Source organism: Pelmatolapia mariae, linkage group LG7, assembly GCF_036321145.2.
Source record: "Pelmatolapia mariae isolate MD_Pm_ZW linkage group LG7, Pm_UMD_F_2, whole genome shotgun sequence".
Classification (NCBI taxonomy): Eukaryota; Metazoa; Chordata; class Actinopteri; order Cichliformes; family Cichlidae; genus Pelmatolapia; species Pelmatolapia mariae.
This window is the reverse complement of record NC_086233.1, coordinates 30,719,903-30,743,136: the sequence shown is the minus strand read 5'-3', so window position 1 is coordinate 30,743,136 and position 23,234 is coordinate 30,719,903. Positions and strand designations below refer to the sequence as shown.

Sequence of the window (23,234 nt, the reverse complement as noted above, 5' to 3'; positions counted from 1 at the left end):
AGACCCATTGCTGCTGTTTTTGGTTCAGTTCTTGTGCAATTTGGTATATCTCAGTCCTTTCTCACCGTTTTCCTTGCTTAACACTGCTTCTTGACAGCCACCCTTCCACTGAGACAATTTCTGATGATGTTTTTCCTGTTCCTTAAGGACATGACTTTCAGATACGGTTTATCTGTCTTGGGTCCTCCACCTTGTCCAGTTTCCTCAGTACTTTTAAGGACACATTGCATGCTGTGCCAGAATATTCTTTGCCAAGGGTTTGGCTAATTGCTCTTTGGGAATCACCTTGTTGGTACAAGTACTATTTTATAACACTCGAATCTCTGGTATTTTTCTTATATTCAACTAAAAATGGGAACAAATTGTGTGTTTTTGACAGGCTGCTAGTAACAACAGCTTAAAGATACAGTTTAAAATGGGTTCTTTGCTAAGTTGTTATAAGTAGATATAACACTGGTTTAGAGCTTGAGTTAGGTGCATTTCTTATGATGGGCTTAACAAACAAAACCATTCTTCTGAAAATAAAAAAATAAAGTGTAAGGAATGCACTGAAATGAGAGCAAAAGCATTCATACTTAAAGACCTTCAGAATTCAAGAAGAACTATTGTTCACGACCACTTTAGAAACATAAAAACAAACAACAGCAAAAACAAAACAAAACAGGAAGTGTCAAGACTTCTGCACAATACTGTATGTGAATGTGTAAAGCCACCAGGTAACCATAAACTACCGGATTTTTAAATTCAGTTTCACATTGTTCACCAATGTAAATCGGCACCAACCTGACAGAGTGGACAGGCAACATTTATCTTCATTACTTGCTACACATCTAATATTTCATTCATCAACAAAACAGCTGGAAGTTTTATCGAAATGTCATTTGTTTCCGTTTGTCTGCTGTCACACACAGAAAGCAACATAATATAAGGAATTCCACAACACTGAGTGATACATTTATTTCAAGACAGTATCTCAATTTTTGTGGCACTGAAGTGTAAACAGTTCAAAATACATTGGTCGGAGCTGCATTTGGCAGCATTGCTTAAAATTTACATCTACACCATTTAGCCTTTTCAGTTCTCAGACATGGGCCAATTACAAATCAATTCAGCACATATATATGAAGAGATTTGTGAATTGTGTTCCTCTTTGAACCTGCTGTGAGTTGCCCCATAAATGTTTGAAAAAAACCAACAACTTTGCAGGCCCATTTTACAGTAAGAAGTGTCAACAAATCTGTCTGTACCAACAGGTTATTTAAATACTGATTTAAAAAAAAAAAACATTTGCAAATGATATGATATCGGGGATCAAGATAAACCATCATCCTGTGTGGTCATGACTTCGACAAAATTACATCAATTTTGTCCTTTTAGTGGTGATAAAACACAACAGGAAGTCTGCACCAGCTAATTTTCAGTTCTTCTTCTCTTTGCATTTAAAAATCTGCAGTTGATCTTCTATTTCAGCGCCGGTCAGTTGAAAAACATTTCTGCCCTCCCAATAACTGACAGTGGCAGAAGTCTCTAAATGGCAAAGAGTTCAGGATTTTGTGCGAGTGGCTTTTCATTGGCATGTTTGTGGTCCTCCACCTAAGTTTGGTAGGCGAAGATCAACCAAACAGCAGCAACAGGACGATGCAGGCAGAATTCACTATTATCAAAGGCACTGTAAAAACAAAAGAGTACAAAACACAAAATAATCAAACTGATTCCATCAGCAACCTCAGAAATATTACAGCTGCTAATTCTTGACTCAAATACATCTGTTGCAGAGTGAATTAAAAATTGAAGAGCACACCAGCAATTTAGCTCATTTCATACTGGGTTATTTAGGAAAAAGTTATTTGATTTTGTTAACATCAGAAAAACATGTTTGTTTACAGTCATGATAAACTTAAAGTCCACCCTCTTTCATTTTTAAGATTTTGTGTATTAAACAAAAAATCCTTAGCAGATCTTAAAAATAGGCAAATGCAACTGCAAATGAATAATTACATATGACATATTACAGTGTGTCATTATTTATTTAATGAAAGCTAAGCCAAAATGCAGAAGCAGTGTGTGAAAAACTAATTGCATCCCACGATTCACTAACTTGTAAAATCACCTTTCATCAGTCTCTAACGTGATTGTGGATCGGCCCACTCTTCTTTTCAGGGTTGCTTCAGTTCATTGATATTTGTGGTCATTCATGTGCACACAGTTCTCTTAAGGTCCTGCCACAGCATTTCATTGGAGTTGAGTTTTGGACTTCGACTGGGCCACTGAAGCATTTGAATTCTTATCCTTTTTCAGCCATTCTGTAGTAGATTTGCTGCTGGGATTGGGATCATTGTCATCCTGATTGACCCGATGTTGGCCGTGACCAGGTCCGGTGGGTGCAAAACAAGCCCAAATCCCCACTTTGGTCTTGTCTGTCCAAAGTAAGTCATGCACCCTATCCGTGACATCCTCCTCTGACACACCAACCCTCTTAATGTCCTCTTTCACTACATGAAACTCATAAATCCTGGCTACTCTGGTCACTTCCAATGAAAATCTCAGCTTCAACTGTGCCACCTCTGTCTCTAAACCATATATAACAGCAGGTCTCACTACTGTCTTTTAAACATTCCCCTTCACTCTTCCTGCCATAAATCACTCTTAACACTTATCTCCACCCCGTCTCTCCTCTCTTCTTCACCTCTCTTGTGCACTGCCCCAGGTTTTTAACCTCAAGCCTTCACTACCTCTACTCTGTTGTAGCTTCACAGTTACAGTTAATCTGAGAGTACATTTACCTATTTTTAAGATCTGCTAAGGATTTATGAACAATGCAGCCTACCGACCTCTCATGACAGTCCGGACTGAGCGGATGAGATTGAGAATCTGGGCTTTGATTCCTGGATCATCTCCAAAACCTCCAACTCCCTGGTCAACACCCCAACCAACTGCAGACACACGGAGAAATAAAGGAGAAGAGAAAGTACAGGAGACAGATGGGAAGAAAGATGAGAAACACCAGTAAACGAGATAGCAGATGCATGTATACGTGTTTATTTTCCAGTTTAAAAAAAAAGACCAGCAGCTTTAATGTTATTCAAAACATTGCATTTTTTTACCTGTAATGCTCAAGCCTTAATTCTTCCTTATAAATCCCAAACAGGAGCCTCTCCATTAACCAAGAGGCAGCCAGCTAAGTGTATACGCGTAGCTAGCTGCTTTTAACCAGTTATTTCACTATATGATGTACGTGACATAAAATACACTTAAACACTTACTCTTGCTGAGAAATCTCTCCTCATGCAACACAGCGATTGCATTGGTACACAGAATAGCGGTCTGGATGAGAGAGTAAAGAGTAAACGCCATGCTGGCAACTTCTTCTTCTCCTCCTCCTTCTTCTACCGCCACTCCCAGAGATGCTGCTGCCGTAAACAGGCATGCCGACGTCGTGCAACAGAGGTAGCCAGATTTTTTTTGTCTCGTAAATCAAAAAGGGGACTTTTAGTTCCATTCATTCAATACTAAAATCCTGAAAAGAATAACAGCAAGATAACAAGGTACCTTTTAAATTCTTTTTTCTATAAACTTTGATTTTTTTTCTCTTTTTGAACACCAAATTATATTTTTAAAACACACACACACACACACACACACACACACACACACACACACACACACACACACACACACACACACACACACACAATTAATATTAAGTGACCACATCACTCAATTACTCTTTTCTTATATTGTTTTATTGGTGTTTTTCCATCCTATTTTCATTTGATTTACCTGCCCTGTTGTTTTATGTCATTTTAGCTGTTCAGCTGTTGTTTTGAATTGGTCTTATAAATCAGTTTGGCTTCACTCTTAGCTTTTTTTTTCTTTTTTTTTTCTACAGCATCTTTAAGAGGCAACACAAGCATGCATGCAGATCCTTAAGTGCTTGCTTATTGCAAACTTGATTCACTCATTCACACATACATTTACACAAGCACCTTTTTCTATGGCTAAGCAAGTTTAACTGAACAGTCCCACACTCACACTCTGATGGATGCACTGAGCATTCAGTATCTTGCTGAAGGACACTTTGACATATAGAAAAACACTTACTTCTGACTAGTCAACAGCCCACTTCATCTTCTGAACCACACCTCCCATAAAACATAAGTTTGCATTTTAATATAATAACCGGGATCTTCTTAACAGCCTGCTTTTAGTTTCAGAAAGAACTTCAGGCATGTAAATATGCTCTGGGTAAAGGGACTCCATCCACACAAACATGAACTAGTCCTCCACATTCAGTTTTTCATATAGACTTTTAATTTACACATAAATAGTAGAGAAACTACAAGAACATTCTGAAATACATCTGCAATAACAGCTTCTAATGATAACATTTTCTCAGTAAATGACAACTTTGTCCATTTATTTTATAAACAAGATGAATGGGTTGTCATTTTTGCTCTTTTTGATTTTGCTCAAACATCACCATCATCGCCACCACCCCTGTGTCTCTTTCTTTTTCATTTCACATTATAATAAATAGTATTATCACAATTGGGGTCTCAGGAGTTGATACTCAAATAAATAAACAAAAAAAAGCAAAAAAAACAAAAAACCCACACACACACAGAGATAGGTAGAATGACTGTGAAGATCAGTATTCACATGTATGACATTTTATACAATAAGGTGAAATAATTTACATATAAATATACAACACTGACAAACTTCAGGCCTTTGCTCTCGGATGCTCTTTGTGGAGAGAAAGCACGTGTACAGAGTTTTTCATTTCCAAAACAACGAGGCAGATTCTGCAGCTGATGGCAGCAATATTTATTTAGTGATAATCATAAGACGTTACAACTGGAAAACGTCTGGCAGGAGAATGAACCATACCTTCACTGTCTTACAGCTGCTCAGTTCCATATGGTACACAGTCTGCAGTTAATGTGACACAGGATATCATTTCAGGTAACTTTGACTTTATAAATAAAGTATTAAATATAATCAGATGTGACATTAATTAAGGACAAGGTAAAAACGGTGGTTTTGAAATGCTGTTAATAGAGTTGTAAACTGCAAAATTTATGAATATATATATATATGGACTTTTTTTGTGGTACCATGTTGTAATAGTACCATTGTAAATTCAAGTGCTTTATTTATTTATTTTAATTCATCTGACATACTAAACCAAGGTTGTGTGTGTCCAGCCACTGACAAACTGGTGGTGGTGGCTCGTGTTGACAGGGAAGGATTAGAGTTGAACATGATGAAGTCCCTTTGGGATCAAATGTTGATAATAAATAAATGTTGTCGTGCTTGTTTCTCTTCAGGGCCATCACTTGGTGATACAAATACAACCTATCTTAGTCTTTTTTCATCCAGAGTTTGGCCAATGTACAGTTGAGCCCACGGGCAGATAAAAACATCCAATCTTTTTTTTTTTTTTTATGCCTGGAAATTAGTTTTCTGACATCTACATCTGCCTTCCTGGTGGTCCTCAAAGGCCGAGGTTGCTTTGGTCCCGGTTGGTTAATGCTTTGAACGTGACTGCCAACACACTCGCAGTGTCACAGGTTTCAGTCAATTAAGTTCAGTTAGGGAACTTGAACCAGGGAAGAAGAGGAAAAACTTTAGAAATCTTTTACCAGTATGATGTCCCACAGCCTCACATGAGTTCTTAGCAGGCAGTGTGTAGAGAGCAACTAACAGAGGCGATATCGAAGAAGCAGCAGAATAATTGCTGTCCTGCGAAAAGTAATATAATGTATGATATAGTTTCACATCCTCTCTGTCGGTGATGGACTCTGTCAGTTTTCTGTGTGCTAATCCTAAAAAAAAAGGGAAATTACATTAGTTTTACATTCAGGGTAAGAGTTTTTCCATACTGATTTAACTGATTGTTTAGAATCACCCCAGAAAATTATAATAAAATTTAGCCAGTAATGCCAAATGTGTTAACGCTATAAGACAGTTTATTATCAATCAAATGAAAATTAAGTATATTTCACTGTCTTGCCATTATCTCTATTATGATGTAAATATGAGGCTTAATAATGTGTAGCTTGTCAAAAGCTTTTTATGTGATAACTATTTATTTTTACATTTCTTCAAGCTTCATTTTAAATTTACTGAAAAATATTCACCTCTTTGCTACTTGTTGAGATGGGAGCTGATCTTTTCTTTTCTGATGATGTTTGCGTAGGGAATCTGAAAGGCAAAAACAAGACATAAAACGTTACATTCTTCCTAAAGAAATACATTTAACAATGAAAAAGGTTCTCTAAAGTAAACTTTACTATTATGATTTTATCATTGGTGGAAATATGAAAATCCAAAACTCTAGCCAAGCTGGTGAAAGTAAAATTCTATCACACGGCAACACAAATTAAACATTCTTTGGAGTTCATTTGCATGTCTGTGTGAAATTAATGTGTCATTACTCTCAGACAGATCCATCTGCTGGTTCTAGACACATTTGTCAATTGTTTACGTGAGTATGTGCATTTGGTGTGCACATACAGGCTTATAAATTAGCTTGAACCCATATTCATAATCGCCTGCCTTTGTGATTACATGAATGCAGCATGTTCTTGTGTGCGTTTTGGCGCACGCCTTGCCACTGTGTGCACACAAGCGTGTACAGTGGTGGCATGTGTCAGAAAACAAAGACAAACAGCGTCTGTCAGCCTGTCTGCCAGCTGCTCCAGTGATTGATGTCGACGGAAACACTCAGATGGCTGCAAAGGAACTTCTCACCCGTGAAAGACAAACTAGATGATTGGCTCTGTCTTTTGATGGACAAATAAGCAAACGCACGTGTCCGGTCAAGTCCTAGTGATGGCTTCATTTATTCATCATTTAATTTTTGTTTTTGTTTTAACCCATGGCAAGGATTTCCCAAGTATGCATACAATCTCTAGCAGTAGTCAGAGAATTGACTGGCATATTTCCTCATCGGTTTTTGATTTTTTTTTGTTTCGGTTGATGTGATGTCACTGTACTTTAGTAAGTACTGCATAATTAGTCTTAATTATATTTTTTCTCAAAATCCTTGCAGACATTTTTTAAGGCAATCATGAAGATTTTCTTTTAATTTGTGTATCTAAAAAAGGGTGTTTAATTTGTCATTTAAAAGCATATTTCCATTAGTGTTAAGCACTAACATTAGTAGTCTTACCATCTGTAACTGTTGGACCATCTCCTCTCTGTAGGCGAGCTCTCGTTTCATCTGATCTTGAAAATTGTCTGAAATTAGCGTACAATAAAAACAAACCTTGATTAGGTGGCGCATGTATTGTCATTTTGGAAAATTGGAGTGATAAAGACAGCTGATGACAGAAAAGGGTTGAGCAAAAAAATTGGGGAAAATAAAAAACTGAAAGGTAAAAATGGGGATAAAGGTAAAGGTGTAAGAGACCGCAAGAAAGACAGAAAAGGAGAAGTTGCCCTTCAGAGTATGGAAACTAAAAGGAAATCAGGGTAAGGGGGAAAAAAACTGACTTACGGAAGACAGGAAATGGTGAGGTGCCCTTCAAAGCGTGAAACTCTTGCTCCAGTCTCCTCCTGAAGTCGATCTGTTCCAGCAGAACCTTCTGGAGCTCTTCTACAGAAGGACAGAAGAAAGCAGAAGGAAAATATGAGAGTGGTTGCATTAAAATATTCTCTCACAATCTCACAAATGTCCACTAATGTCCATCTAGTATAGATTACTAGTTTTCTATGGTCAATGCAGCTGAGATGTGCTCAAACAGCCCTTACCTTTCTCCATGCTCTCAACATCCTTTTTCAGCTGCACAGGAGAAGCAGCACCCTGGCTTTGATCGCCTGAAAACATGAAGAGACTTAATTTCAAACTTTGAAATTAATTGTTAACTAAACTGGGATTTGATCCATGAACAGGAAATGAGTACAAAACAAACAAATAAAAATAATGAATTTAAGGACATGCTCATAAACTATAAATGATCTTGAAATCAGTTATTCAAAAGCAACCGGAAAAGCTACAAATGTAAGTAAAGTTAAGTGAAAGCATCAGGCATCATTTGATCGCCCAAAGGAGGTTAGGTCTGTTTGTTAGATCAAGATAAGGGTGAAAACAGAATGTGCACGGTGAGACTCAACAAGAAAAACAACAGACTGGATGGCAAAAGTGTGAGGAAAAATTAGGAGAAACAATGTCCATAAACATTTAATAAATCAGTATGAATAACAAAGAAAAAATAGAAAAATACAATAAAATTTTCTGATCAAAAGACTGATCAAAAAGAGAGTGATAACCCTTCAGAAACTAAAAGAAGTCAGCTGACTTTGTGTGCAGAAAGTTAAGTGTAAGTGTAAAGTGAAGTATTGCAAAAACAGCTTAACTGCAGTCTCCATTATTTGAACAGAACTACTTGGTTTTTATTTTGTCATGGACTAATTTAGTTTCCTCCTCTCTTGTATGCATCACGTCTTAAGTTGTGAATTTTCTCCCGTCAGCTGTAAGTGAAGCATTGCAATTCATGTTCTGGCCTCTAGGTGTCAGTACAAGTTCATGGAAACTACTTATAATGACCGGAGACTATGACGAGCTTTACTGTTCTCGCCTCTTATTGTAATATCATGCTTCGTCCAATCTAGTCAGAGAGATTTGAGTCAATCATCTGGTGGCTGTTAAAGCTGAAGAAGGGCGGGGATGTGGAAAGTTTTGATTTTACTACAAAAGTTAAGGTTTTTTGACCAATACAAGTGGTTCCTGCAAACTAAAGCAGGATTTAAAAGCCATAAATATGGTTAAAAAAACATTCTCACAGTTAATAGTGTGAATGTTTTATAAAATATATGTTTTGTCTGTTTTGTCTTTTTTTTTAACTCCTGGAGGATAAATCTACTTGTTGCTTTAAAAGTCTGCCATCCTAAGAACAAATATCTCCATTACATGCTGTGTTTTTCCTTCAGATTTCCAGTGTCTGTCATGGTAAGCATGCATGTGTGTGTTTGAGCTAATGTCTGAATTGTGACAATGAGGCATTGAACGCCTTAATGAAGCAAGTGAGCACCCTCGATATGTGTATCCTCCTCCAGTCATTTCATGTCCTGGCTCCTTAAGCCTCCCTATGCTTCTCTCTCTCTCTCTCTCTCTCATTTAGAACAGAGAGAGCTCTCCTCTCTCCTCCTCTCCTCTCTCCTTTCCTCTCCTCTCTCTGTCTCATTTGACAAGCAAATTTGCAGACAGTGCCCGAGGATAACAACCTCGTTTGACAGTCAATTAACCGTGAATAGTCAAAGCCAAGGCGGTTTGCATTACATAAATGGAAAATTAGATTATTTTTTCTCCCTAGAAACAGAGGGAGAGTTTAAAGACAGTGGAGGGGGGTGGAGGGACTCGGAGGAATCAGGCCTTCTAATCACGTAGAGCTTCCCACCGCCCAGGGAGACGTTTGGCAATCAGGGGAAAGGTGGTCTCATTTAATTTGTTTCGTGTAATTTTTCGAAATACATTATACATTATGCACAGGGATCATTACGATGTGTGTGCGTGTAGGGGTTGAGGGAATGGGGGGGTAGATATAAATGTTGGCACAGATGTCATAAAGCACTTTTAATGTCTTCCTGACAGATATAAAAAGGTAATAAGCTGTGATCTTTTTCAAACGGGAAAGGTTTTTTTGCGCTGAGAAAGGGGAAAAAAGGCAATTATGTCGGGGGCGATATGGGTCTGGGATGGAGATTGCCAGCGCGGCTGCTTATCTCTGAGCTGATGTTTTCTTGTTGAACTATAACGGCCCCCCTAAGAGTAACAGCCCTAGCGACAACGCCACTAAAGAGAGGAGCCGTGGCAGAGCGGCGAAAGAGGCAGCTTTGCACTGCTGTTTCATCTCTGTGTGTATTTATATGAATCCCTTAACTTGCCATCTGAGAGGACATGGAGATGGAGATGGATAAAGCTTAAGAGTCAAAGGCTTTCCCTCACTGACTGAACTGTTCTGAATGTCATTTGTGTAAGAAATCAGTGTCATTTTGCAAATAAAGTCATAAAGTGTCAGTTTTTAATCAGCATTTTAATCACAAGTAGGTTTATTTCCTAATATAAATAATAATCAGTGTCATCAAACACCAAATATAAGCAGACGGTACCCATTCCATCCCATAATTATACTTTCAGTGTCTGATTTGCCAGTTTCAACTTTTGCCTTTAGTTTATTTTCTGTGTTCTATCTGAATGTAGCTGTTTTCCAACCACTTATAAAAAAAGAATAAATACAAAAACGTGAGTTTTTATACCTGAGTTCTCCCTCCAGTAGTCCGGGGCCGACGTCTCAGTCTCTGGTACAAAGAAACTATTCTGTTCTTTTGTTTCATCTGAGAAAAGATGAGAGCGAAAGACAGGAAGACAGACAGGAAGAGAGATTCAGTAAGGGCCATTGGCTGAGCTGGTTATCCGGACACATGGAGATAACTAAGTGTACGCATGATGTGTGCGTCTCCTTTGTGTGTATGCATTTGGGAGCTATGGTCGAGCGTACGCATGTGTGTTTGTCAACGCACTGCGAGAAAACACGGGGAAGACATTTTCTTCGGGAAAAGGGTCAGAGTGGGAGATGAGAGGAGCAAATGAAACGTCACAGGAATATGAGCCTCACAGGAACACAGGGACACTATAAAACCACTCACTCAGACAATAAATGAAACAAAGATGCTATAATACAACAGACTCGGACATCTGATGAAGCAAATAGTAACAGTTTGCTGAAATAGATTGTGTAATGCTATTTGATGAAACAGTGTAAAAAACATTTGATGAAACTGAGACATCGTAAAACAACTGCAGGGTGGAAGATGTAGCGTCCAACAAACCATGCAACCAATATAGTGATTTCTGGAGATTATATATGAAAGATTATTTGCTGTTGCAAATTTGATGGAGAAAAAAAAGGATGATGTTTAATGTGCTTTTTAACTTTTGTGTCAACAACTATTTTTCAGTTTCAAAACTAATGCATTTAATTAGATTTCTGCAATGCCGCGTTCTGTGCTGTGGAGACTTTAAAATGAGAAACTGTTCCAAAAGATTAAAACGTTTGCGCTTACCGGAAATGCTGGAATTATCTTTGGTTGCATATGCAGGAAGTCCTTCGTCTCTGTTTTTGTGAACCTGGAAATCAAATATAGTTGATAAATATTTAATTTACATGTTGCATAAGACAATAAATTTAAAAAACTGGAACATGCACTGAGGCAGGGCAGTCTGATTCTGATTACTGATAATACTAATACTACTAATAATTTAATCTGCAATATACTGGAGACTATGCTTTTATTCCTCAAAAGGAATACTGAGATAAATCTGCAGTATGTTGCTAGATGATAGTTTAACCCCCCCAAAGAAAACCATCGTCAAAATTGAACCTCTACTTCCTCCTCCTCTTGGAGGTCTGGTTAACATGGGAGTCGACAGGTTAAAGATTAGAGTTGCCCTAACAAGCTGGGGTGACAGAGGGAGAACAAACACAATGTGGCCATTAAACAAGCCACACCTGGGCCTATTAGCTAGTATCAGAGTGAGGTGACTGTTTTCATGTCTACGGGGAGAAACCAGCCTATCAATCTGCTTATGCAGATCACACCACTGCCTGACTGCGGCACCATTTAAATAATAATTAGCTAAAGTGGCCTGTGGGGATATTTACGTTTTTGTAAGCTGTGTCCTCCCGGTGAGGTGGGGTGGAGCTTGAGAGAGGTAAGCTGGCAGGAGGGGAGGTGGGCAGGCTGGGAGACTCCTGCTGGATTGGATCTGAGGAGGATCGAGGGGACGTACCGGGATACATTGCGCCACTCCCTCTATCTTTCCCCCTATCCTCTCCAGCACTGTCACTCAGCGCAGAGAGGTACAGGTTGGTTTGAGTCTGTGGTGGTCTGTTTGTAAAGCTTCCCTCCTCTTCATCATCTTGCTTTGATGACTCCACATCCACTTCCCCCTCCTCCTCGCTTTCTGCTCCCTCTGGTTCCCCATCACCTCCGCTTTCACTTCCATAGCTGCAACTGCTAGTTGGTGATAGCCGCGGGTGTTGGTCTGATCTGGTGACTACAAAGTCCTCATCTGTTGCTCCAGTGACCCCTCCGCCATTGCTGTGGAGCTTGGCAATGCTTTCTGCATCTTTGATGACAGGTCGGAACGCAGAGCCATAGCTTGACTTCCTTGACTGGAGAGTTGGGTTCTCCAGTAGTTTGAGCCAGCCCTCTGAGGTGACAGGGCGAGGGTCGGTGGTAACTGTTGTACACTCTGTGTCAAACAGCCCAGATTTGGGTGTGGTGGACCTGCCACTGGGAGTCATAGTTGCATTGATCCCACTTCCATTTGCACTCACAGCCCCAGATTCACTGGGGTCTGAGAGATCCAGAAAGGCCTGCCTGAGTGAGGGGTTGTCTGTCAGGGAGGAGAGGGTGCTGGGCTGAGGATGGATGTAAGTGGGGACAGGGATTCCTCCTGCTGCTCTTGGTGGCCAAAACATGCAGAAAGGAGGATAAAAAGAGTCTTTTCGACCGGGCCATAAAAGACCAGACAACCCTGCCCCTTTCTGTCCAGCTGGCACATCACTGTCCTCTTTTTTCTGCTGGCAGAGGCCAAATGCTGGAAAGGGATAAGGGGAGGGGAAGAGTGATGTAGGAGGGAACTTCTGCAGCATGCCGAAACCTTTGCTTGGGACAGGAATGACAGGGTAACTACGTGGTGTCTTACGAGGAGAAAGACTCCCTCCATCCAGATCGTCCTCATCTTCAAAGCGGGTTCTTTTCTGAGCACCCAGCTCAGGTCCCATTACGTGAGGTACCACCGAACCCGACAGACTCTTCATGGGACCCATAGCAGAACACTGGGCAGACGAGGGCAAGGCTCTCTTTCGGCTGCCTCCATTGAACATAGCTTTGACATCTTCCCACGCATAAATTAACTCCTCTGGTGGATGTTTGTCGGTTAGTTTGAGGTGTCGTCGCCAGGAATTAAAGTTGGCAGCATCAGGCTGGGTATACTTGGCTTCTGGTGTTGAGCGGTGGGAATGGAAAATAAACTTATTTGGGGAGAAGTACATGTTGCAGAAGGAACACTTGATGCATTTGGCCCTTGAACTATTGTAGCGTGCAGGAATGAAGTTACCACGGCAACCCCAGGCGCACTCATGCGTTACATCGAAGGCAAAGTTGTCGGGCAGTTTCGGCGGCGAGTTCTCTCCGAGAAAGGACTTGCACAGACGCTCAGCTTCACGCTTGGTGATCATGCCACAGCGTCGTGACGAGATGGGCATGGCGCCAGCCCTTCGGAGTATCTCCAGCTGAACTGGCGTGCACTGAACACAGGTGATGCCCAGTGCCACCCGACGATTGTGAATCTCATTATAACTGTAATTCTTGAGGAGTGTGTTGGAAATCTGCGCCAAGCAAAGTCTCTCTGTGTTATCTATGACCAGTGATACAATGGGAACGCCATAAAGGAAGACCTGGCCAACCTGGTTGGGTTTGAGTGGTGATGAGGAAGAAGAAGGAGAGGGTGACGATAAGGAAGAGGATGAAGAGTGGAGATGGCTGGGCCTGGGTGGAGTCAGGGGTTCCTGTTGGTAGGGGCCTGTTGAGCTTGTCATTATGATATCAGTAGGGCTTGAAAGATGAGTCTTGTCCATGCTCGGATGAAAAGTAAAAAAAAACCTGGAAAGAAAGAAAGAAAGAAAGAAAGAAAGAAAGAAAGAAAGAAAGAAAGAAAGGAAGTTCAACATTTATTAATTCATAAATAACCTTTTAAAACAGTTTACGAGCGCTTCTCTACCTGTATTATCAGCAATATGAAATTAGGTTTTTTTGATTACCTAATATAGACTTCGACCAAATAAATATTCCTCAAAATAATAAATAACAGAGAAGTGGATAAGGTAGAGCAAAGAGAATAAATAAAAAATCCAGTGAAATGTAATATTTTGAATTAAATGTATCTGATTACCCTTTTAAAGTCTGTTTTTTAAGAAAGTTAACAATTAATTTAGAAATATTTTGACATCACAGCTAAATGCTTATTTTAAGATTTTTAATGTATTTTAATTTCTGACTATTCTTGCAATTTCATAAGGGGCACAGAAAACGAAGCTGAATTGTGCAGATGGAACATTATTGCTGTTACTTGTTTTGATGACAGCAAATATAATTTTTTAATGCTTAGGGGGTATATCTTGATGTGGCTCCTGTGAATTTTTGAATTATCAAATAGGAAAAATGATTCAGGAGGATGAGAAACTCTTTCATAAGCACTGCTGTGAAGTGTACTTTAAAAAAAGAATCATTTAAAAATAATTTAAAATAAAATAATTTAAATATCACCAGTAGCACATACGGTATTTTAATAAGGTTGCATATAGTTATTATTATTATTTCTGTACCATTCACAAGGCTTTGCTTATATGATGCCAATCTTATTACCTTTAATAGAACTGTGGCACTTCAGATGTCCCATTCGTGCGTTACTTCATATACTTTTTATTGTGTTTATTTATTGTGTTTATTTTAATATACCTTATATTTTTGCATATATTTTAAGTATGATAATTACTGAATATAACGAATAGTGTAAAATAAGAGATTTATATGAGCTTCTTGAGAATAAAAGTTATTTTTTGTAAATGTATTATAAATGTTTTGATTTAACTTTTTTTAGAAACAGCAAATTTGCATGTCAGAAATTTCCATAATTCACTTACAGCGCATCTATCTTATATTGGTTCTGCATTCACACACAGTTGTGATATATTTTAAAAACCGGTATAATATTTTACGAACATTTCACGAAATTTTAAATTAAAGAGATAGTTGCTAAGAAATTACAATACATTTATACATTCTAAGAAATTTAATTATTACATTGCGTATTACAGAAAAAGGACACTGGGTCCAAGAATGTAAAACAACTGCGTTTTTTCCCTTCTTCTTCTATTTGATTTAACTACTCATAGGTACAGCATAAAGACGACACGCAGGACTCCGTATATCAGAACTTTAACTCAAGAATTCAGTCCGTCTTTAATTTTTACTATATTAAAATTTTTCTTTACATTTACTTTTCTTTTTTTATGCTGTTTGTTCCTTTTTTTTTCGCCGAAAACACATATGCTTCCATTAAAGTTTTCACAAGTGGGTTTCACGTTTAACTTCGGTAGAACAAAATTAAAACAACAACAATAACAACAACAACAACAAAATAATAACAATAATAACAACAACAACAAAAGCAATAATAATAACAATATATTTAAAGGAAATCTAGAGGACTGTGAGTTATACATGCATCGCATTTTTGAATCATTTTTACAAGCTTGTTCTCTGTCCCCACTGTTCATGTAACACAAATCGATAACAGTCTACACTTTTACAACACTTTAACCAGAGTAAGCTCGGGAATGATCAGCAGTCCTTACCTTCGACTTCTGGGGAAAATCCCAAAACGCGTCAAAAATATCCCCGTCACGAGAGAAATCGATTTATCCTGCGCAGCTTTAAAAGACTCATTTTATCACGTAAAAAAACAAACAAACGAGAAACCTGAATTGTATCCGGGAAACACGTGGAAGCGGCACCGGCTATTTTTTATTTATTTACTTTTTAACTGTGGAGAGAGCCTGCTCATGATGTGAGTAAACTGCGGCGCTCGCGCCGGCTTTATTCCCTTTTCTGAGACACCTCGCGCAGTCCTAATCCCCCCTCCTCTCTCTCTCCCTCTCTCTCTCTTTCTCTCGCGCTCTCTCTCTCTCTCACCCGGCAGCACACCTGCCTCGAGTTTGATTGGCGTGTGGCGCGAGCTCAGCCCACCATCCGGGACAGACACCCGCACACCTTCACGCGCGCACACAGACCTCCCACCTCCCGCCTTCCCTCACTGCGCCGCTCTGTCCAAGTGAACAGCTAAAATGACGTCTCCCTAACTGTCAGCGAAACGCTGGAAAACTCAAATTAACGCCACAGAGGTCCAGGGTAACATACGCACGACACTGGAATGCGTCCAGAGCGTGCGCCTTCAAACTTTAAACAGCCACCTACACTAAAAAACGACAAACCCAGGATTTAAATCTTTTTAGCTATTTTACTTACCATATCATCGGCCTAATGAATATTAATTTCAACTTAAGTGGTTATTTCCACACAGAACCAACCATAACTACGCTGCAAGCTGTTGCCATCAGATGGTTGTCTGCTGTTGGTCCGCGGGACGCACACCCCGAGTTGCAAATTAATTACCACCAAACTGATGTTAAAAGAGACTGCTGGCAGCACACACGGTCAGCCGAAGAGACTTGAATTGGAAATATGGCTTTTAAACACAGACATGATGTGGAGTAAAACACTAGCTTGGCCGTGGGGGCCGAAGAAAGGAAAAATAAAAGCTGAGACAGCAGACAGACAGGCCGGCAGACAGTCTGAGGATCAGAATAATATCTGTCAGGGCAGCTGATACCCACATTCAACGCTGAGCAGGCTTTTGGAAATATGACTGTCTAAACATGTGCAGGTCGTTTCCAGGACTTTTAAACGGCAGCAGGAAGCACACTGCAAACTATATCATATGTTGTAACCGAGGCTCAGCGATGCACCCAGCTAACACACGATGCTATAAAAGGTGCAATTCACCTGATAAAGGCCCTTAAAAAATTTCAGCAGAGGGATCGGATAAGTGTTCCCGGGGGAGGGGTTCAGAGCATTTGTTACCAAACCCTTACTCCAAGCTCCGAAGCAGGTGTTTTTGCAACTGCTGAATTACTCCTTCCACTAAAAATATGTAGGCAAATTACACATGTGAAGCGAAGACCTAAATATGAAGTCCATAACCCAGATACTAGCGGCCTCACATTTATCTGAAGTTATCCGCAAAACGATCTCGTTTAACTCTTCATGCGAGTGCACTCATGGGGAAGTCCTAGTTCCAAATACTGATCGTCCTTGTTAATTAAGACACGTTGATAACAAAGTTGCTCTCAGGACAGATTCTTCTGTGGCTCGTCGTGGGGCAGGATGGAAACTTTATGTAGGAAATAAGAAAGAGACCAGTCTCAGAAAGCAAACTGCACACATGTTAAACATCAACACAGGTGTGTTTGTCTCTGAACTGAAAATTATAACTGAGGTATCGCTTTACAGTAAAATCCTCAACTTCTAAGGAACTTTTTAGCAGAATGTTTTTGAAAAGACACGAAGGTTGGAATAAATTATGCATTTTATCCCCACTTTTATTATTATCTTAGTTGTCGGAAGGTGAAATAAATAATTACCACGGGGGCAAAACACGCAGGGATCTTTATTTGCTCCGAATTGCCTGAATAAATAAAAGCTGCAGTGCGGACTAATATTTTATTTTGTCTAAATTACACATAAAATGTTGTAACGTTCGACATATCTTAACATAGTCGAGAGACATCCAGTCCCTAGATTTTTACTTTCATGTCACCCATTAATTTCCTTGCACACCATCAGATTCTTCATAAAAGTCATCAACACTGAAAGTTTTGGAAAACCCGCTTTTAATCCAACTTCTTCCTTGCGAGTTTCAAATTACGCATTCATCTGTCTGAGCAACTGTCAGTCTGGTTAAAAGGCTGCCGGATATTGAGATTGCCTGTAATTTATTCTCGCCCAATCTTTTCTCAATAGCATCTTGATAAACATGACAGAATCGCTTTTAGGCTCTGCTTTAAATCTGTGCTCGCCTGTGTGTGTGTGCGACACAGAGGAGAGCGAGAGCCCCATCTGCTCCTTTTCAAACCAATTTAGGATGTCACTGCGCGTGCTTTTGTCTCGCGGACGGACGCCACGGGAACACTCTGCAATGGGACAAGAGGTGGGTTGGGGCTGGTAGGAAAGGGGGGCAAAGAGCGGAGTCACGCACGGGCCGCAGTTATGGTGCTTGGTGACGTCACAATAGAGGGCGAGAGGAATAAAAGAGTGTAAAAACCAGGTAAAGTAGGCCTACCTTCAAGAGCTGATACCCAATCTTGCTTCAGAAATGCGTTTTGGCAAACACTTACGTAACACTCTATCCCGAAGTGGCCTATTTAAAATAATAAAAATTTAGATATGATTATATTATCTATGTTTACCACGTGGTTACCAGATATTTAAAATAAATATGTGGCAATTTGCTGCAGAATGTGAAATAATGTAGAATATGAAATAACTTTTATATGTGGATGTATTTGTTTTCTATTGGTCTCACTAATAATGCGTAGATAAACAGCAATGAAGTAAATGAATGGCTACTCGTTTGTTGGGTTAACTTTCCTTCTCCAGGACAGAGATGTCTCTGACATGTTATCAAAATCCGAGCATGACTAAACCATGTGAAGCAGGAAAAGACGTATTGGAATACAATAGAGCTATTAGTCCCGTTGGAATACATTTCACTTTTTTTCGTAATGCATTAGTCGGTCGCCCTACTGAGAAATTAATCTTGCGGTTAAAGGAAAAAAAATGCTTGTGTGACCTCGGAGGGTCAAAGCTGGATGAAAAAAAAGGAGAGCGAGTGCTGCACGTCCAAAACATAATAAATTAAGAGCTACAACACTAAGTGATCTTGAGACATTTAACATCAAATCTGTCAATAAGTGAAACATGCCCCGGGTGAGTGATTACCATACTGAGATGCATCACCTCCTTTTTTCAAAAGGCACTGGATCAAGACTGAATTACCCCACAGCATCGATTTGATTTTCATTATTTTATTAGTAACCCTCATTCTCTTGAAACAGTTGCACACATGCAACTTACAGAACAAGAACAAAATGTATTTTATACATTTTAAAACTGCCATTCAGATCCATCCTACTTCAAGCTGTTCGAATATTTTATTTATTTATGTTTTTAAACGAGACAGCATCTAAAACAAAAGTGATATTTAACCACAAAATATATTCACGTTGGTTCTGTAACAACTCACCAGAGCTTATATTAATTTATTGCGGATTTAGAGGCAGATGTAGGCTACAATATGGCGCACACTCGTCCTGCACTCCCCAGTTTAAATCCTCACTTAATGCCTCGCGTCTTCTACTGAATCCTTCTACTGAGTTCTGCAGTGAAGATTTACAGTGCATTACAATTAACACACATGTTAAATGAATACGAAAAAGTAATTAAGTTTAATATTATATTGGCTTTTTTTCTATATATATTTTTTAATTTGTTTAACTTTTTTATTTTTTTGCCAGTTTAAATAAATGACTAGAATGAAAGAATACCGAAACAGTGCTGGTCTATTTACAGCATTAGTGCTGCCCTGTCACAGCCTATTAGGTTACATTATTACACTGAATCTTAACGCCTATTTAAAGCCGTGGGCCAAAAACAGTTTTTCTTTTTACGTATTACACGATTTTTTTTTCTCTTTTCTGTGGGAATCTTAATGTTTCAAGTGCTCTCATATGTGGGTGTAAATCATCAACTCCAGGTGCCATCTGTTCTAATTTAGATTTTATTTGTCATGGTTCTATTTTTAAACTGCTCCCGTATCAAGACTCAGCCCTGTGAGTGATGCTGTCCTCAGTTTGTTAGATGTGAGCTTGCCCGAGGCGCTTGTACCAATTAGCAGAACAGACCAACAACTAAAGGTTCCCATATTTCATCGAAGATCTGGAACATTAGCCAGTGAATTATTGAGAAATGATAATTGTGCCAAATTCACGTGACTCAGTGTTCACAGAAAATAATTTTTAATCAAGCAAAAAGGCACATCGCTCTTTTAAATCGTTTGAAAATAATGTACGTTCTCGCTGGTTTGTTTTCACCTTTTAGACATTCACCACCTTCTTTTCCAGTCTAACCTTATACTCATTCATCTGATCATATTTTGTGTGCTGCTCTGCAGAGATTTGTGTGTGTGTGAACGTTGCTCTGACATAGCAATAAAACTTAGTCCCAAAAAGGTGTTCAATTTAGTGCAAATGTTTAAGTAAAGAAAGTCCCAAAACACAATTTAATTTAGTGTGTCTATACTGTAGCTTTCTAAGTCCTAGAAATATTATTCCTGACATGAATCTGCATAATTACATGGTCCTTCAAGTTGCAGATTCATTTCAGGCAAATGCAGGTGTAAGTAACCAATGCTATGTTTTACCTGCTTCAGATATGTGCAGAGGCCCTCATTGTGTTCAAGTACAGCTTGTAACAAAACAACCCTTGCACTGTTAATTTAATTAATTAAGGAAGTACAGACAAACCTTTCTCTGAGACAGCAGAGTGTGTTCAAATATACTCTCTATAATCTTTCACAATATAATTCTTGCTGATTTGAGTCTCCATATGAATGTATGTTTATTTAAAAAGAGGTTGTTTTATGAGAAGAAGTTGACCACTTCCGGTGTTAATTTGTTACGCTGCTCTTTGTTAGCTTTTACTCATCTGCGAGTGTGACCTAAGTTTTGACGTACGTTTGTGGAAGTCCCACCTGGAGTTCCTTCATTTAATATTTTATCAACTTATCAGCCTTATCAGTTTTTCCATGATCATCTCAAGTTTCACCGATGTTTGGTCCTTCAGAGCATTCACTGTGTGAACAGGTGTGTTAGGAAGGACTAAAAAAAGGATACTGTACAATTTGGAGCTGTAGGAAGATACAGTTTTATTTACTGAATGACTCAGATCCATAATTAAAGGCTTGCTTGACTTTTAATGACCCCTGAACACAAGCAAACTCGTGTAAGTTATTTTAAGTGGAATGAGTAATGAGACGTTAACAGTGAACACTGAGCTGAAGCCAATTAGCTCTGCAGTGCAGGCAGACTGCTGGGCGCTACAGTGCGCTTTAAAGCCAAGCAGAGAGCCTGCAAGGTCAGAAGGGGCTGGGCTGTGTGTGCGTGCACGCTTGTGTGTGTGTGTGAGTGTGTGTTGGTGTGTGTGTGTGTATGTGTCCATCTGCAGGCTTGATGTTATCGTTTTCTCGGTTTGTTTGACACATTTGTGCACAAGCTAGAGCACAATGGTACGTGCACTTTCCACCAAAAGGATGACTTTAAGAGCTTGTTGACATGGGAAATGTATTTTATTGGCCGTTTAGCTGGTTTTATTTTTGTGGTCAAAGCTGCATTATCATCGCATCATAATGGACTGGAGAAGTGGGACTGTTTTGATAAAAGTCTTTCGCCCTCATGGGAAGCGTGGATACCATTCTAAGCTGGGAAATCTATTAAAAACTTATGCTATAGAAAGCTGTCTGCAGTAATGCAGTGCTCATAATACGTTTTGTGGTTAACGAGCTAAAACATGTAAAACCACCGGTATTGTTCTTTAAATGTTTTATCTTCTGAATATAGCTCAGATTGATGCGATGCAGGCTGCTTTTGAAGCAGTAGCAAGTCAGTAGAACTAATGGTACATTTAGATCGTTTGTGTGTGTTTACGAATATAATCCAGAAACAGGATTTAGAAACACCCTTCCTGAGTGGATTTTTTTACACTGGAGCATTTGGGGGATTTTTCTCATGATGTTAAGCAGTGCAAGTTAAAAGTGGAAAAACAAAAAGAAAAGACAAAAGGAAGTAACAGTGACTTGACCCAGCTTCATTATCACACTACTGACAAATTTGTTTTATGATTCTTAGAGGTTACTATGTAAAGTTGCAATATTGTTTGTCTTGTGTAACCCATAGATGTGTTAGATAATTATTATAACAGCATTATGCAACTTAAATTATAAAAGCTTTTGGATTAGGTTTGTTAAAAGGTAGAAAAGAAGCAGAGAGAGAGAGAGGGAGGGAAAGAGAAAGAGAGGTCTTAGGCAAGTAACGCACTACAAGACTATTATCTTTCGTCCAAGAGAATCATTCAGCTCTCTCTGTGGGGTGTCAAAGCGACACATCTCGGCGGGGAGAAGATAACTAACCAAGATGATCTCTCAGTATCACGGCTTAATTTTCTTTACTGGGGGATATTCGGCAGTAATGTAACTTAAATAGGCCATTGTGGAGCAAACTGCATCGTTTTATATGGGACATAAAATCATGGAAACTCACCAAAAAGGAAGATTGGCACTTAGGTCTGCACAATGTGTTAAAATGGATTCTGAATGAATTACCACAAATGTCGTCCCATAAGGCCTGCAAACAGTATTTTCTTGCTGTGCGTGCATGAGAGAAAGAGGTGTGTGTGTGTGTGTGTGTGTGTGTGTGTGTTTGAGAAAGAAAGACACAGAGAGGGGGAGATCTTCTTTTTTTTTTTAGATTGAGATTGCTCATTTAACCTTGTACAAGAGCTTAATTCCAAAATGATATGAGTGCATTTAAAAATAAAAGGCATGATTAACATCATGATTATCTTTGCCTTGTGTGTGTGTGGGCGGGCGTGTTTACACATTCCTTTTAGCTCATATGCTGCAACTTACAGATAACAATTAGGAGTCTGCCCATGGTCACATCCAGTATCCCAGAAGTGAAGAGAAGTGGAGGCTGCTGTAAGGAGCATTTTTAAATGCGTTATCGCACACATGTGGGTGTAATACTCAGGTGCCCACATAGGCTTGTTCATGCAGTTTGCATGCATTACGCTATTGGCATGGTGCATTTATGTGTCTCATCTTTCCACTCGGCCATGTTTCTGACTTGTCTGTCCATCTCCCTGAGTAAACAAGAGCTATGTTAATGTGAATGTTAAGGGCTCTATTAGTGCTACAGACAGGAAGTGGAACAACCCAGGCTTTTTCTATTCATCTATAATTAATGAGGACTGGAGGTTAAACTACCTCTTAATCACCAGACAACATAGAGAGGGATACGAGGATGGAGGGGATAAATAAAAGACGAGAAAAGAAAGAAGGGAAATCAAACAGAGTAAGTGAAATAAAGAAAAAATAAAGGGAAACAGCCATCATTGACCTCATCAGCGTTCTCGATCAGCATGCATTTGCCCACAAATATTTAATCATCTCTGTAAGTAAAAGATCAAATCATCCCATTGTGGTGTAGTTGGACTTTTTCGTACATTAAGAGTCATTTTGAAAGAAATGTAAATATTTGATCCTCCTTGAAACAGTTCCTTATGAGAAAAAAATACTACATGGAAAAACACAAGGAAAATTAATTTTAAAAATAATTTTAAAAGCAATTTCTGTCATGGTTCTGGGTCATTGATCAATTGCTTTGTGTTTATGGATTTCTTGACTAATCATTATGGTGTTTCTAGACTCATATTTCCTAGTTTAGTATTTCTTATATTTATTAGTTTTTCTTGTTTATCCCTATTGG

The 23,234-nt window shown here is 39.1% G+C and overlaps 2 protein-coding genes across 2 annotated transcripts; both read right to left on the bottom strand.

Moving 5' to 3' along the window:
• Positions 1-634: 634 nt before the first annotated feature.
• Positions 635-3,396, bottom strand: ier3ip1 (immediate early response 3 interacting protein 1). The gene is made up of 3 exons (XM_063480825.1): positions 3,264-3,396; positions 2,832-2,933; positions 635-1,669 (listed from the first exon to the last, which is right to left on the bottom strand). The coding sequence occupies exons 1-3, from the start codon at positions 3,352-3,354 to the stop codon at positions 1,614-1,616; spliced, it is 249 nt and encodes an 82-aa protein (XP_063336895.1). The 5' UTR covers positions 3,355-3,396; the 3' UTR covers positions 635-1,613.
• Positions 3,397-4,293: 897 nt separating this feature from the next.
• Positions 4,294-15,669, bottom strand: skor2 (SKI family transcriptional corepressor 2). Its single transcript, XM_063478804.1, has 9 exons — positions 15,432-15,669; positions 11,670-13,677; positions 11,071-11,134; positions 10,264-10,341; positions 7,759-7,824; positions 7,505-7,603; positions 7,178-7,245; positions 6,144-6,207; positions 4,294-5,828 (listed from the first exon to the last, which is right to left on the bottom strand). Exons 2-8 carry the CDS (start codon positions 13,650-13,652, stop codon positions 6,151-6,153), a joined length of 2,415 nt encoding a protein of 804 aa, XP_063334874.1. The 5' UTR covers positions 13,653-13,677; positions 15,432-15,669; the 3' UTR covers positions 4,294-5,828; positions 6,144-6,150.
• Between the last annotated feature and the right edge of the window lie 7,565 nt (positions 15,670-23,234).

What these genes read in the sequence shown, in the direction of transcription:
- ier3ip1 (XM_063480825.1), bottom strand. Translation starts at nt 3,354, where the DNA reads ATGGCGTTTACTCTTTACTCTCTCATCCAGACCGCTATTCTGTGTACC. An exon ending in GGAGAGATTTCTCAGCAAGA is followed by an intron (nt 2,934 to 3,263) that starts GTAAGTGTTTAA and finishes GTGTGTCTGCAG; the next exon opens with TTGGTTGGGGTGTTGACCAG. An exon ending in AGTCCGGACTGTCATGAGAG is followed by an intron (nt 1,670 to 2,831) that starts GTCGGTAGGCTG and finishes TTGTTTTTACAG; the next exon opens with TGCCTTTGATAATAGTGAAT.
- skor2 (XM_063478804.1), bottom strand. Translation starts at nt 13,652, where the DNA reads ATGGACAAGACTCATCTTTCAAGCCCTACTGATATCATAATGACAAGC. An exon ending in CTACTGGAGGGAGAACTCAG is followed by an intron (nt 7,825 to 10,263) that starts GTATAAAAACTC and finishes TCATGTTTTCAG; the next exon opens with GCGATCAAAGCCAGGGTGCT. An exon ending in TGGTCCAACAGTTACAGATG is followed by an intron (nt 6,208 to 7,177) that starts GTAAGACTACTA and finishes TTTGCCTTTCAG; the next exon opens with ATTCCCTACGCAAACATCAT.